The sequence below is a fragment of the Apodemus sylvaticus genome, chromosome X, assembly GCF_947179515.1.
Source record: "Apodemus sylvaticus chromosome X, mApoSyl1.1, whole genome shotgun sequence".
Classification (NCBI taxonomy): domain Eukaryota; kingdom Metazoa; phylum Chordata; class Mammalia; order Rodentia; family Muridae; genus Apodemus; species Apodemus sylvaticus.
In genome coordinates this window covers 103,910,659-103,926,901 of record NC_067495.1, presented here as the reverse complement: position 1 = coordinate 103,926,901, position 16,243 = coordinate 103,910,659, and the positions used below count along the sequence as shown (strand labels likewise).

The following is a 16,243-nucleotide window of genomic DNA, read 5'->3' as shown; positions in this document are numbered from 1 at the left end:
TGACTAGAATGGCTGAGCAGAGGGTGCTGTTTTGTAGGGGGACTCTGGGAGAGTTCTGGATTAGTTCCCTTTAATAGGAAACTCTGGTTGGCTAAATTAGAAAATGTGATTTGCTTTCCTTTTCTCTGTTTGGTGCTAGGTGTTGCTGTTCTACTTGTCCCAATACAGTTGGGTAAACCTGGAAGAGCAGCGTTTAAAAATGAGGGAGACTAAGTCTCATGCAATAGCTAACTTTATTCAGAGCATCAGACAATTTTTACTCTTGAGAGTTAAGATTCACATGAGTAAGATGTTCAGTCATAAGAACAAGCCGCTTGTGGCAAAAATGTGTTTTTCCATAGAAGCACATGAATAACCACAGCTGAAGTCGGCTCACTTCTCTCAGCTACACCTAGGAGGATCACACAGTTTTCAAGAGCAGTTCTACATTTTTGAAGTTACTGGTGTCACAAACCTTGTCTTGTTTGCTTGACGTGGCCTCATAAGCATTCAGAATCCCTCTTGTTTGAACTCCAGTTATTACTACTTTGAATCAGGTACTCATCTTAGTAGTTTATTTTGCCCTTGGTAACTGGCTTATCTTGAGCTAAGGGGCCCAGAAAATGTGAGCTATCACCTGGTTTTCTTTTGCAAAGATTCATGTCCCATGTCACTGTACTAATAAATGTTGTCTCTCACTGCAGAGTCAGATCACGGGAGTTACACCTGTTCTTAAAAGTGAAAGAAGAAATCTGTAAGTATGTGTCCCTTAGGACTTCAAATGATAATTGTGTCCACATTTTGAGGCTATTGAGTTAAGAACTTACCAATATCTATGATGCTAAAAAGGCAATATTGGGGAAAGTAAAATGGGAAAATATATATAATTTCTAGAGTTTCACCTATATGTCACTCAAGGGGAACAGTAGACTGGGAACAGTAATTAAATCCTTTCTTTGAGTCATATTCCAAAATGGAGTTACATAAAAGAATTTCAATTCTGAGTCCAAGCTCTATTCTGCAGCCTAGATAGCTTTCTTGTCTGTAAAATGGGCTGGATAGAAAGGACACAGTTGCTGAATCATTGTAGCCCTTTATGCACATCTCAGACATTGAAGCTTATTGCACATTAGTGGTTATTTGTCAAATGGATGTAAATACTTATCTGATCTGCATACATTTAAATATCAGTATTGTCTTTCAATAGGTGCTTATTTCTGGACCATGATGTGGAGAGTCAGACACTGCAGAGAACTTGAAGTCATATTATTTGAGACTTAGAACTTGAAAATTACCTAGTTCAAATAGGTTCCCAAATGTAGATTTTTAGGCCAGTGTTACCCAGTGGGGCAGTTTTTACTAGTCCACTCGGAAACAGGGCAAAAAGGAACAGTAGTCGTGAATTCTCTATTTAATGCTAGCCATCTTTAATGCAAAGGCTATACTGATTACAATTCAAGAGGCAAGCATTTACTTTATAAAGTGATGGTCATAGTAAGTGGTAGGGGTATTTTTGACACCCACACCTGGCAACAAAAGAGCTCTGTGCCATTCATTACCCTTATCTTTAAAAGCAAAACTAGACTTTGATGTGTTGAAATCTGAATCCAACTTTCTAATTTTATAGCCAGAGAGATGACAGGCTCATTTGTTTCTGCCGTGACAGCTCAGCAGCCCTGACGTGGCCTGTCTAGTATTTCTGGTCTTTTGAGAATTGGTTTTATTGTTCATAAGTTATAAACTTGAAACAGAAGATGAAGTAGTTCTTCCATGCTGTTGACTGATTTCCAAGCCTGAAGAAATTCAGAAGCTTGAATGTTCTTACACGTCTAAATCAGTGGCAACTCATTAGTTTGCATTAGAAGAATCATGGCCACAGAGGAGGCCGGAATTAGCCTAAGGTTCTGTGCTACTGCTTGGTTGACAAAGTAGGTAGCCTATCAGCAAGCTTAGCATTTCTTTGGAAAAGAGTTTGCTGCCATTGGCGGAGGGTGTCGGTATATCAAGCCACTGTAGTTATGTCTCCAGAGAGGACTACCTTCTTTTTTACGTTGGACCCCTATCTAAGCACACAGGTACACACTTATAGCAACTGACACAGCACTTGATCTAGGCTTGGGCAGAAATGCTACTCTCAAGGTGAGGAGTAGGAATTGTCAGCAAGTTGGCAGAACTCCTGACCAGTTATGTTTTCAGACACTGCCCTGTAGCACTTTGGAGGCTGGCCATCATTTGTCACAACCATTCCTATCTCAGAATAGGTTTCAAAATAAAAAAAAAATTGCCTTTGCCTTACTCACCTTATTGAGATATGGGCCAGGTAAACAACATGACTGTAAGAAGCAAAAACTGAGTAGAATATAGCCCTGACCTTAGTGTGGACATGCTAACTGTTAAGAGTAGTTTCCCATGGTTTTTATGTATGTGACTTTGTGTGATTTTTATTTTCAGTCAAGAATTCAGTATTATTTTAATGGCCAAAGCACTTGTAATGAATTGTGAAAGTAAAAGTGTCATTTGGGGATTATTTCTTGTACCCTGTTCTCCATTTCTCCTTTACTCTCCTTGACTGGCCAAGAAGTTTTTCTGGCTAATGAACTTGTATTGTAATATCATGCTTTGCCAGTAGGTGTCACCTTCTAGTATATTTCTCCTCCTTGTTCCTTAACTATGTCTTAAATTAGAACTGAAGAAATACACATGTCTCAGTCAGGGTGTCTATCCCTGCACAAACATCATGAACAAGAAGCAAGTTGGGGAGGAAAGGGTTTATTGAGCTTACACTTCCACACAGCTGTCCATCACCAAAGGGAGTCAGGACTGGAACTCAAGCAGGTCAGGAAGCAGGAGCTGATGCAGAGACCATGGAGGGATATTTCTTACTGGCTTGCTTCCCCTGGCTTGCTCAGCATGCTTTGTTTTAGAACCCAAGAGCACCAGCCCAAAGGTGGTACCACCCACAAGGGGCCCTCCCCACTTGATCACTAATTGAGAAAATGCCTTTAATGTCTCTCATGGAGACGTTACCTCAAGGGAGGCTCCTTTCTCTATGATAACTCCAGCCTGTGTCAAGCTGACACACAAAACCAGCCAGTACAATACATATTTAAAAATCAGTTTTAAATTGAGCATTATCATTGGCTCCTAAATCTTCACATTTCAACATACAGAGATAGGATCCTAATTAATCCAACCTGTGACCTAGATGAAACATCTGATGCCTGCTGGGGATCTTTTTAAAGCATTATGGGAGGGAGGGAGCTCACACTAGAGCAGGAGCCACTTCACCATGGCTGCTGGGGTGCTTTCTTTCCTGGGAAAAGCTGGGAAGAGACTGGCAGGATGGCGACTTCAGGAGTTAACGCCTCTCCAGGTAATGAAGTAAATAGGTTTGGGTGATCTTGTGAGAGATGCACTCAAAGACCAGTTGTTATCGTAGAATACTTTAAAGCAAAACAATAACCAGTTATCTGTATACGTTGGTAAAGGGCAGTGTGTGTGTATGTATATACATACCCATTCTCCAAGGTTTTAATTTCTTGTGTTTTCGGTTTTAATAACAGAGTTTCAAATTTGATAAAAATTATTTTGTATTGGTTAAAATGATCATTGCTTTCAGGGTAACAATTTGAGTTTGGAGAGATTGACCAGGGAGTCTGAAATAGACAGACAGACAGACAGACAGATAATTTCATTCATGGTATGCTTTGGTACTGCAGATTATCTGATAGCAAGCGATCATGCTGGCTAATCAGAATTTATTTATTGTCTTAAAGTATTAACTATTTTCTAAGTTTTAATGTTAAGCTGTGGAGCAAATTAGATGGTAATACATCTTCTTAAAATCTCATGTTATTTGCCAAAAATAGGTAGGTATTCATTCATTCAGTAAGGTAGTATGTGAACATTCTCATGTTTCAAAGTCAGAATGTAATAGTGTGTGAAATATACTTTATTAAGGACTCCACCCTTTTATAAAAATCTTGGTGATGCAACATCTGTGTAGAAATATGATCTTTTAAAGTATAGCAGGTAATCTTATCTGCTTAAACTGTGTTTAATGTTAAGTCTGTTTAACATGATTTAGTGTTTGATAGATGCAATTGTGGGCAAAGTTCCTTTAGTTGATGTTTAATTTACTTATAAATAATGTGACTGGAAAATGAGTAAATAGTATTTGTACAGTTGACTGTTGATTTTCAGATTGACTTATTTAACAATTTTATAAAACTTTAGTGCAGTGGTTCTCAACCTTCCTAATGCTGTGACCCTTTAATACAGTTCCTCATGTTGTGGTGACCCACCCCAACTATAAAATTGTTTTTGTTGCTACTTCATAATTATAATTTTGCATCTGTTACGAATCAAAATATAAATATCTGCATTTTCCGATGGCCTTAGGCAACCCCTGTGAAAAGATTGCTTAACCCCCCCAATGCAGTTTTGACATGCAGGTTGAGAACTGCTGCTTCAGAGGAAAAGATCCATGATGCTGGGTTTTCTTTTCCTACTATGGTGGCAGATGCATTGATCTTTGCTTGGTTTGGTTCATTTTCTAAGACTTTTTTTTTAAAAAAAAAAGTATTGGCATTAATCATAAGTCAGTATTGTGTGACATGCTTCTGGTGGAGACATTTCTTCTTTTAAATTCAGACTTTAATCAGTACGGAGTGTTTACCTTGGGCCCTGGAGCTTAATGTATGGCTAATGCTTTTTGCCTTTAACCTGTGTCAGGGTTTTTGAAGTAACTGGAATGAAATGACTAAATTTGACATAAGAACAAAAGTAAATAAAAGTGTATTTTATTCTTCCCTAAACCTTCTGGAATTTGCTTCTTTTGTGCCTCATACAATGCCTTTGGATGAAGGAGAAACCAGTGCTCAAAATTGTTGCTAGTATTTCTTCCTATATAAGGTTTGTCACTCTTATCAGTATGAGCAGACAATAGAGACTTGCATGTTAATAAACCTAGAGTCCAATCATCCTGCTGAGCTTTGGCAAACTTTGTACTTATAGTCTCTGAGTTTCTGAGGCAGGAAACTTAGAAAAGAAACGTAGTGGGCACGCTGGTTAAATATGGTTTCTGTGTACCACCATTTAGTGAGGCATTCAGCACAATGATAATGTTTTTGCACACAAAGGTGCATGGGCACAGGTGATGATGAGGTAAAGACTTGGGTTGACCCAGCACGTGATTTAGCTGGCTCAGTGAAGCAACATGAGAATAGGGCAGAGGCTGATTCTGATTACCCATGGATTTAAGTAAGGAAGACAAAAGGTTGCTCTGTGAAATCAGTAATTCAGATAGTATCATTTTACAGGCAAAGATGCTGATACAGAACTTTTGGAGTCATGTTTGATAGTACACACTGAGGTTAGACCTGAGATCTCCCGGCTCGATTAAGCATGCTCATTGCCTGGGATATCAGGTTTATAGACAATAGTTCATTTACCTACAATTGGAGAATATTTATCTGTATCTCTGTACCAAGCACTATTATACAGAAGGCATTTCACTTCTACCAAGACTTATATCTACATATAGAATATGCAGATATAGATCTCTATCTTGCCACCACCAGCCGGCACCATGGAGTTATTCTAGGTGAAGTTATCCTAGGTTTATGATATCCTAGGAACTCAGAACTCCCTGGAACCTCACCCCTGAAGCACTACACTGCAATATGCAGCACTAACAGCAAAGAAGAGATCAAAGGGATTGGTGATAGTTCGATGTAAACTGGACCCCAGTGTGGTAAGAAACCTAAGTTACTGGGTTTCAATATGTGCCTCTGCCACTACCTCACTGTGTAACCTTGAACAAAGAATCTTTTGTGATCAGACTAAATCAACAGGTCTTAATTTCCTTTAAAAAATTAATCTTTTGAAAACCCAGTGAACTGTATGAACTCTACTCACAGATTCATTTCATGAGTTGATATATATGATTTCAAGATCTTCTTGAAACCATCTCAAGAACCCAAATGGATGACATCATCCTTTACCTACAAAGTTTAGGTCCACATGATTTATTTGGGACTTTTCAAGTTTAAATTCTGATTTATACTAAACTGAGAAATTGCCTTCTTGGGACAAGTCTGTCTAGGCATTCTCTTCTTCAAGTTGTCAAGGGTCTGTTGAAAAGCTCAGCCTTCAAACACCCAAGATCACTCTTCCATCAGAAATTTCTTAACTGCCTAATACAATAATCTTTCCTTTATCTACTTTCCTACATTACTAAAGATATCTACCCTTTACTCTGCTACTTGGTTATATCTTTGTTTCCACACATTTGGGCAGCTAACTTTAAAGCAAAGAGCAATACTTCTAAACCAACATATTTTTTTTTTGAGAAATGATCTCTCTATGTAGTCCTGGCTAACCTAGAACTCACTACATAGACCAGACTGGCTATAAACTCAGAGAGGTACATGCCTCTAGTTCACAATTGCTAGGATTATTAGGTATGTGTCACCAGCCTTCTTCCAACATTTCTTTCTCGTAACAAAGTCACGAGACAAAGGCAGTCACAGTCAAGCTATCCACATTCCTAATTAAAAAAAAAAACGTTCTAATGTGTGGAAGTTTGAAAGAAAATGACCCCCAGAGGCTCAGAGAGTAGTACTATTAGGAGGTGGGGTTTTGGAGTAGGCGTGGTCTATTTGGAAGAAGTGTGTCACTAGGGAAAGGCTTTTAGGTTTCAGGTGCTCAAGCCAGGCCCAGTGTGACTGCTGCCTGCCAATGTGGATGTAGAACTTTCAGATACCGCTCCAGCACCATGTCTACTTGTGTCCTGTAATACTTCCCCCTCCCCGTGACAACAATGGACTAAATCCCTGAACTGTAATACAGCCCACTTAAATTCTTCCTTTATAAGAGTTTTTTTCTTCACAGCAATGGAAACTCTAAAGACATAAAGGATGTATTTTAAAAAGTACAATTTGAAAAGAGAGATTTTGAAAAAGGTCCTTGAGTATTCCCAGGGACAATAGTTGAAGACAAAGCATGTCTTCAAATTTCTACAATGTCCCTAAGGAACAGTACCACCGCATTGACTCATTGTTGAACTTAGGGTGTAAATTGATTGTATGCTTTTAATCATTTATGATATGTATCTCTATATAGATGTATCCATAATATAGTAGGCCAGGGCTAGGACTTAACACTGTTTAAGAGCTGCACTCCTCCCAGGCAACTGGTACATTTTTGAGCACATATAGTCACTAAGAAACAACTATAATTGTTTCCATTTAGAGAAGATAGTGATCGGTATTTTTTTTAGAAATTTATCTTAACAAGTAAGGATAATATTGCTTGGATGTTCATTGCATCATACATTGACGAGAGCATGAAATGGCTATTACAGGCCCGATTTAGAGACAAATACATAGCACTTTTATAACTCGACCCAGAAGAAAAATGAAATTCAGAACTTCTTTCGCTAAACAATGGTGATGTTAGTAATGACAACTTGGAAAATGTTCACATTTCATGCCAGTTACTTCATCTTTCCTTATTGAATCAATTATAGAAACTAATAAAAGGTCTGAGTATTTTAATTAATTGTGCTATCAACTTGCTAATACTCTCTTGTTTTTGTTTTTTTTCCTATTCTCTGCCTGGTTCATTGTCTTTATCTACAGGTGTACTTTATTGTCGGCTTCCAAAGATTACTAACTTTTATCTGTATCACTAAAATTGAGTTACCTTGGCTATACTGCTACTCTTACTGCTGCTTCCATTACTGCCTTCTCCAGAAACCTAAGGCTTTAAGAATCCAAAGAATAACAGCAAATAAACGCCATATTAGAAGCCTTTCCACTATGAAACTTAAGCTAAATGTGCTCACCATTATATTGCTGCCTGTCCACTTGTTAATAACAATATACAGTGCCCTTATATTTATTCCATGGTATTTTCTTACCAATGCCAAGAAGAAAAACGCTATGGCAAAGAGAATTAAAGCTAAGCCTACTTCAGACAAACCTGGAAGTCCATATCGCTCTGTCACGCACTTCGACTCACTAGCTGTCATAGACATCCCTGGAGCAGATACACTGGATAAATTATTTGACCACGCTGTAGCCAAGTTTGGGAAGAAGGACAGCCTTGGGACCCGGGAGATCCTAAGTGAAGAAAATGAAATGCAGCCAAATGGAAAGGTTTTTAAGAAGGTAAAGTATTTTTGTCCTTTTTATTTGTTTTAATGACAGAGGTACCGTTTAAATCAAGTGCATTTTAAGAATGCTGGAACTGCATCTGGGTGCTTGGTAATAGAATCTCAGAGGTCTCATAGCTTCTGAGCATTCACATCATAGAATTTTTGGGAGTTCCATGTTTTGAATAGTATTTTAATTGCCTATTCGTAAGTATTCTGATAGTGGAAAATGTCTCACGCTTCACAGTTAATTCTTGGGAATTATAAATGGATAAACTATCTTGAAGTGAACTGCAGAGTGAATAACTTTGGAAGTGGCCTCACTGCATTGGGACTGAAACCAAAGAACACCATTGCCATTTTCTGCGAGACCAGGGCAGAGTGGATGATTGCAGCGCAGACCTGCTTTAAGTACAACTTTCCGCGTAAGTGCCTTGTGCTTTTTGCAGGGGAGAGGGAGCGTTTTTGCTGACATGCACTGTGTGTTCTGAGATGCTTCTGTTTAAAAGTGAGCTGATTTTCAGTAAAACATTTTCATAGCATGCTCAAGATCATGGGTTTGTTCCTTAGAACTGTAAACAGACACACACACACACACAAACACACAGTGTTACTTAGGTATTTTTCTTTATGATTATGTCCGTAAAACATGGCTAGTGTCTACATAGATGGCTTGGTGGGTAAAGCATGTGCTGTGAAGCACAAGGACCTGAGTTCAAATCCCCAAGGACATGCATAAAGCTGGAAGTTGTAGCATACATCTGTACCTCCAGCTCTCCTATGGCAAGGTGGGAAATGGAGACATGAGCGTTCTTGGAAGCTCATGGGCCAACTCTCCTGCATGCACAGCAGCAAAAAAAAGCAATGAGACACAAGAGAAAAACTGGGTATGCAGGTTTCGGATTGGCAAGTGTTTGTACAGAAATAATTTTGTAAAGTTTTTTTTTCAATTTTAATTTGGTGTATATGAGTATATGCCTGCGTTTATGTAAATGCACTGCATGTGTGTTTGGTGAGCAGAAGCCTGGAACTGCAATTACTAATGGCTGTAAGCAGCCATATGGATGCTGGGACTCGAACCCTTGTTTTCTGCAAGAGCAGCAAGTCTCTTAGCATTTACAAGCTCAAGAACTGGTTTTTCAAAATTGAGCATAGCAGAATACCTTGTTGTACCCTAAGTGTTTGATTGATTGTTTCAGGAAATAAGTACTTCAGATTAAGTGTAGCATCAACTTTTATTTTGAACAAATATAGATGCTACAAAAAAAAATGTTCCCATAGGTCCTCATCAGCCACCTTTGGCAAGCAATAAGAAAAGTGCCTGCTACTGCTGCATGGGCCATTTCTAGTTAGCAGAGCAAAGCTGAATCTCCACATCTGTTCTAAGTTTAGCACATGTCACTCCATTCTAGCTGATTTTACTGTTAGTGTGTGCTGTGTCTGGTTGTGTGGTATTGTCTGTATTCCTCTTGGAATGCATCTGCCAGCCTTGCTAGGTAAGGGGTGGAGATCACCAGGGGCATTAGAAATTGAACCCATGGGGGGGAACCATCTTGGAAGGAGTAAGAACAATGACCAATGAAAGTATGTGCCACTGGCAAGTCTTTGCTGGGCTCCGCTGTGACACAACTCTTCCCGGTTTGATTCCTGGGCATTTGGATGGCCAAGTTTGAGGTACCTAGACACTGTGAGATCACCTCAAATTATAAAGTGCTTTTGTGTTTGTAAGGCCTGCCTTGGCTAACATATCTTCAAAAGTTTTAAGTATACAGTTTTCATGTTTACTTTTTGTTACACAGTTGTGACTTTGTATGCCACACTTGGCAAAGAAGCTGTAGTTCATGGATTAAATGAATCTGAGGCTTCCTATCTGATTACTAGTGTTGAACTTCTGGAAAGCAAACTGAAGGTAACTATGAAACTTCATTATTTTGAATGTATATTTAATTTTCAACCCATTAGTAAAAAATGTATGTGTATAGATGTGCTATTTCGATATATGCTTATACTGTGATGTCTTCAAATCAGCTTAAAACATGTTTCCAAAAGCATTTTTTATTTCTTTATGATGAAAACATTGAGTATACTCATTTTTAGTTTTTTTTTTTAAAATAAATACATGGTACAATATCAATATAGCCATCCTTCCACGCAGTAATGCCATATCTTTTTGCTCAATATCCAGCTGTAACTTCAAATCCATGAACCAGTTTCCCTGTCCTTCCATTCCTCCTGGTAGCTATAGTTCTACCCTCAGTTTCAGTTTGATAAGCTTTTCTTACATTTCACATGAATGAGAGTATGTGCTACTTAGCTTTCCGTGCCTGGCTTGTTTCACTTACAGTAATGACCTTTAGGTGCAGTCAAACTGTTGCAAATGGAAGGTTCTCCTTTTTATGGTTGAATAGTATTCCAGTGTGTATGTAACACATCTTCTCATCTTCAGTTCATAGCCTGTATCCATTCCTTGGCTATTGTGACTAGTACAGTATCGAACACGAGAGGGTAAATGCCATTGACAGAATGATTTCATATCTTCAGGATTTCCAATATTAAGTTTGTTATGGTCATATAGAAATTCTGTTTTAAAGTTTTGGAGGTTCTTCAGTACTGTTTTTGTATGACTATATTGATGGAGATTTTCATAAACAGTGTGGTGCAAAGATTCCACTTGCTCTGTAGACTTACTAACGTTTTTTTGCCTACTTGTTAATAGTCATGCTCTTGGGAGTAAGGTGAAATTTCATGTAGTTTTCACTTATATTTCCCTGATAATTGGTGATGCGGAGATTTTTTTCATTTAGGTGTTGGTTATTTCTGTTTCCTTTTGAGAGACAGAATCTCTCATGCATATCTATTGCCCTTTTTCTTTGGGTTCTTTCTTGCTGAGTCTCTGGATATGTATCCTGTCACATGTAGGCTTTGCAGTATTTTTATCCTGTCTCGTAGGTTTCTCCTGTTCTGATGATTGTAACCTTTACTGTTCAGAAACTTTTCAGTTTCCTATAATGGCACTTATCTGCCTTTGCTTCTGTTTTCTATTCTTTTGGAACAAGAACAAAACAAAAATAAATAGAAAAAACTTGTTCCACTTCAATACTCGTCTCCCCAGGCCCTGTTTATTTTCTGAAGAACCAGTACTTCTTAGTCTCCTTCATCTTTTGTATTGATATCTGTTTCACTTAGCTCTGTTCTTTGTTATTTCTTCTCTTCTGCTTTAGTTTTCGGTTTGGTTTGTTGTTGATTTTTTTTTTTAGGTTTTTGAGATACAAAGATGGTTTATTGAAGTCTGCTTTCTTAAAATATACACTTTAAATACTATAAACCTCAGCTTTGATACTACTTTTGTTGTATCCTATATATTTTAATATCTCGTGTCTCTACTTTTATTTATTTCAAGACATTTTTTTAAATTTCTTTTTTGGTTTTATCTTTGATCCATTGTTTGGGTTACTTAACGTTTGTACATTTGTGTAGTTTATTAAGTTCATTATTTTCTAGTTTTATTGTACTATTGGCATGATTTTAATTTTAAACATTTATTGGAATTTCTTCATGTCCTATGCAGTTGTCTATCATGAAGTGCATTCCATATATTGGTAAGAAGTGGGAAGCAGGTTGGTATTGTCTGGGAGAGATACAGGGAAGAGAGAATCACAAAACCACATTTTATTTAAAATGTCATAATAGTATGAAACATTATATACTGATTTAAAAATATTTTAAGAAAAAAATCGTTTATTTGGTAACCCAGTAGGTCATTTGTTTTAGGGTACAGATTTAAATTCTGTATTTTGTTGTTGTTATTGATTTCATATATGGGTCATGTGGTCATTGATCAGAGTGGGGTTTCAGTCTGTCCCTATATTGAAATCCATCACAGTCTTTCTGAGTGCTGGTTTTATAAACTATTTGGGTGCTTAGATATTTGGTGCATGTATATTAAGATTTTTTTTTGTACAGCTTATCCCTTTAGTTTGTCTATTGAGGTGGGACACACATGGCCACATGCCACCATGTAAATACAGAAGTCAGGAAACAGTTTGAGGGAGTTCATTCTTCCCTTCCATGTAGGATCTGGAGATCTAACGCAGGCCACCAGGCTTGGAGGGAAGCACCTTCACCCCCAGAGTCATTTTGCTGACCCCTGTCCTTTTATCATTATAATGAATGACTTTTTTTTGTTTCCTTTTACTACTTTTAATTTCAAGTCTGTTTTGCCTGATACTTAGTATAGGTATGCCCCTAGAAATGTAGTCATTTGATTGTATATAGTTAGGTAATTGTAATCCATTCAGTCACTCTGTGTTTTCCTATGTGCATTCTAGTTAGCTATTGGAATGTAGGACCTTACTGCCACCAGTTTTGTGGCTTGTTTTCTGGTTTTGTTGGGGTCTTATCTAGCTGGCTTAGAGTCTCATGTATGATTAAGTGGTTTGCTGTAATGACGAATTTTGATCGGTTGCTTTTTATTTTTGTTTGCCTATCATTGCTTTTTGATTTGTGGTTATCCAGAGGCTCCAAAAGTACATTTATTTTTGTGACAAGCAACATTAAGGTATTAATAGATGGACCCATGATTAGAATGATAAGAAACAGAAGGAAAAAATATACTAGTAAGAAAAATATACCTGTATTCATTCCCTGTTCTATTTAAAATATTTGTTATCTAGTTTTACATATTTTTATATTACCTGTCTCAGCATCTTATTGTGGTTGCTATTATGTTTGTTTTGGTTTTAGTAGTTTTCATCCTACCGATATGGCTGATTTATTTAATATTTATGTTTACAATGCTAGAGCATCCTGAATTTGTCTATAATTACCATTGACAATGAGATTTACTTCGTAAACATTTTCCAGTCCTTTCAGTTAATACTGATTTTTATAGTGTGACAAATTGAATAGCTGGCTTTTATTTCTGTTCAACAGGGGGCATTATTAGAGATCAATTGTGTTAAACATATCATTTATGTGGATAATAAGAGTATCAATAGAGCGGAGTACCCTGAGGGGCTTGAGATTCACAGCATGCAGTCAGTAGAGGAGCTGGGAGCCAAGCCAGAAAACTGTAAGTAAAGCAGTTGAAATTAATTTCCTCATTGATTCATATTTGTTATTTTAGCAGATTAATAAAAAGTGACATGAGTCAAAATGCTGGAGCTGTTTGATTTAAAAGTAATCAAGACTGCATATGACAGAAAATTTTTTTCCTTTTCCTAAAGAAGGCAGTCCTGCCTGAATTTCTTGAAGACAGCAAGCTGACTTTAGGTTAGAGATGAGGCAGATTATTTTCTTCGAAACAATGGTCAGAATTGCAGTGAGAATTTTTTTAAAACACAGATATATTCATTATAAGAATGTGTTTTCATTTTAACCCCCCCTGTGGGGGATTGAGGCTGCTTGAGATTTTGCTCAGCAGTTGACTATGATCTGCCTTGTGCTTTAGCAGGTTTGTGGTTTTGCCAGCTGATAATAGTTTCTGAGCGTGTGTGACATTTGGAATTCCGGAGACTGTTTAGATGATATGTAAATGCTAGGGCCCCCGAGAGACTTGTTGCTTTTGGGTTGTGGGGTGTTGGTTGGTTGCTGTTGGTTGTGGATTATTAAACAGTTCTGTGCAAAGAAGAAACAAGAAGAAATTAGATATCCTGATGAAGAAGATCAAACTTGCCCCAAGGAACTCTGTGTCCCTAATCATGAGGAAGTAGTGTAGCCATAATGGCACCCCTTTCCCTTTTCTCCTTTTTCTCCCCTATCTAGTGTTAGCGGGTTAAAAGGGTGGAAGAAAAAAAGAACCCACAAAATAGCCAAAGTCTGGCTACAACAGAGTATCATGTTAGCATTCATAGCATAGAAAAGAAGCCCCGAGGCCAAATCTTTTATTCTCTTTACTCTTCTGGGCAGTAAGCATGCCTATTATTCACACTGAAAAGTATATAGCTCACTGTACATCCTTTGAAAAGGCAATTCAGAGCAAATAAGTATCTCTTGGCTTGCTGCACAGAAAGCCATGGAGAATTGCCTGTTATCACCAGGTTGATACTCTTAAGACTGGAGCATGCTTGCCTGGGGAGTTGGGATCCCCAGGGCCTATTACTGCCACTTCCAATGATTCACCAAAACGTTTGACACAAAGTCTTAGGAAAATTTTTATCAGCCTTCACCATTTTGATTGACTGCTGACACGAATTACTGACATGCAGCTGTTTCTAGGAGAAACAGGACCCATATATTTCAGTTATACTACTGTACCTGAGTAGAGAGTCATTATCATCTGTCATGGTAGATATTATATGTGGAACTATGATACATGTTGTAGTGATAGTTTACCTGAGTAGGTAAATATTATTATGAGGGCACATTTTGCATGTTTATTAAAAAATAGGCAACGATGGGAAATGTTATTTTGTGTGTTGGGTCTGCCTCTTCAGTTCATCCTCGGGCGAATCCTTTTCCTTCTTGGATCCTACCAATGACTATGAACACACTCAAGCGGTATTTGATATAGCCTGTTTAAGTGTGTAACTTTAAGTTTGGCCATTTCAGTGATATGCTTTCCCCCACCCTCAGACAGGGTTTTTCTGTGTAACCCTGGCTGTCCTGAAACTCACTCTGTAGACCAGGTTGGCCTTGAACTCAGAGATCCACCTGGCTCTGCTTCCAGAGGTTTGGGATTAAAGGTATATGCTACCACACCTGACCTGAACCATTATTTATTGCGAGGGAATCTACATAGGATACTATCCTTTCTAGTTTTCAAAGCCTTAGAAATCCTCCCCACTTCTATGAAGGGGCTTAGTCAGGTGGGCCTGAAAATAGGCTGGAATGAGTTTGAAGTCTTTATTTCAAATCAACTGGGTTTGTAATGTGTATAATCATGTAAAGTGAAAATCATCTTCTTGTCAAGTAATTCAGCGTGGCACTGAAGAAAATGTGCTCTTTTATGTAGCGAGCGTTCCTCCGAGTAGACCGACTCCTTCAGATATGGCCATCGTCATGTACACCAGTGGGTCCACCGGCCGCCCCAAGGGAGTGATGATGCATCACAGTAATTTGATTGCTGGAATGACGGGCCAGTGTGAGCGTATACCTGGACTAGGGTAAGAGCTGCTCGTTCAACTTTATTAGAACTGCAGAGTTCCTGATTAAGTTCTTTGCTTAAAATGCCTTTGCAAGAGCGGTTCACACGTTTCTCTCCCTTTTATTTTTGTTTTAGACCAAAGGACACATATATTGGCTACTTACCTTTGGCTCACGTGCTCGAACTGACAGCAGAGATATCTTGCTTTACCTACGGCTGTAGGATTGGATACTCTTCACCACTTACACTGTCTGACCAGGTAATGGCAAATTTGGTCTTGGCTCATGATTGTTTATTCAGTAAAAAGATCTCTGCAGCATCCAAAACAGCTTTCCATTGGTAAGATAGTATTAATGTTGATTTAGGCCCATATTTTAAAGTTATTTTTGAAATAACTACTTCTTTGCTATCCTAGATTTTATTTTGGACAGTTATACTAGAAAGTATAGTTACTGAACCTTTGACATACTGCTCTGGACCAGCTGGTTCTGTGGAAGAGGTGTAGGTTTTTAGGCTTTGTTGTTTTACCCATGTCACTAGCCATGTCTTAAATGGAAATTGATAAAAATGTCTGATTGATTGATTGATTGATTGATTGATTATTTATTTATTTATTTATTTATTTTCAAGACAGGGTCTCTCTATGTAGCCCTGGCTATCTTGGAACTCACTCCATAGACCAGGCTGGCCTTGAATTCAGACACCCATCTGCCTCTGCCTCCTGAGGACTGGGATAAAAACATGTGCCACCACCCCCTTGGCCACATTTCAGGCCACATTACAGGTGCCTGATTACCTATGTGACCAGTTGCTCTCTTGCTAGACAGTACAGATAGCAGATGTTTACACCTTTGCAGAAACTAACGTTGCGTTAGCAGTGCTGCATCTCTAAGGGCATCACTCAGCTTTAGACTAAGCCCTGCAGTCTTCTCCTTCTTCTCTACTGTCCATAGCCGAAAGCCCAACAGCAGGCAGTACCAGCTCATACTTTAAGCACATTTGAAGTTATACAAAGAAATCTG

The 16,243-nt window shown here is 38.2% G+C and overlaps 1 protein-coding gene across 5 annotated transcripts in view; it reads left to right on the top strand.

Moving 5' to 3' along the window:
• The first annotated feature begins 515 nt into the window (after positions 1–515).
• Positions 516–16,243, top strand: part of Acsl4 (acyl-CoA synthetase long chain family member 4) — a 39,028-nt gene continuing 23,300 nt past the window's right edge. Inside the window, exons 1-8 of one of the 5 annotated variants that reach the window (XM_052170608.1) lie at positions 516–536; positions 684–733; positions 7,917–8,153; positions 8,385–8,562; positions 9,937–10,046; positions 13,070–13,208; positions 15,090–15,240; positions 15,357–15,480. In XM_052170608.1, coding sequence (XP_052026568.1) covers positions 7,926–8,153; positions 8,385–8,562; positions 9,937–10,046; positions 13,070–13,208; positions 15,090–15,240; positions 15,357–15,480 — 930 coding nt within the window. In that variant the 5' untranslated portion in view covers positions 516–536; positions 684–733; positions 7,917–7,925. Of the gene's footprint in view, positions 537–683; positions 738–7,623; positions 8,154–8,384; positions 8,563–9,936; positions 10,047–13,069; positions 13,209–15,089; positions 15,241–15,356; positions 15,481–16,243 lie in introns of those variants that run through there. The other 4 variants (XM_052170606.1, XM_052170609.1, XM_052170607.1 and 1 more) reach the window with 4 other exon arrangements.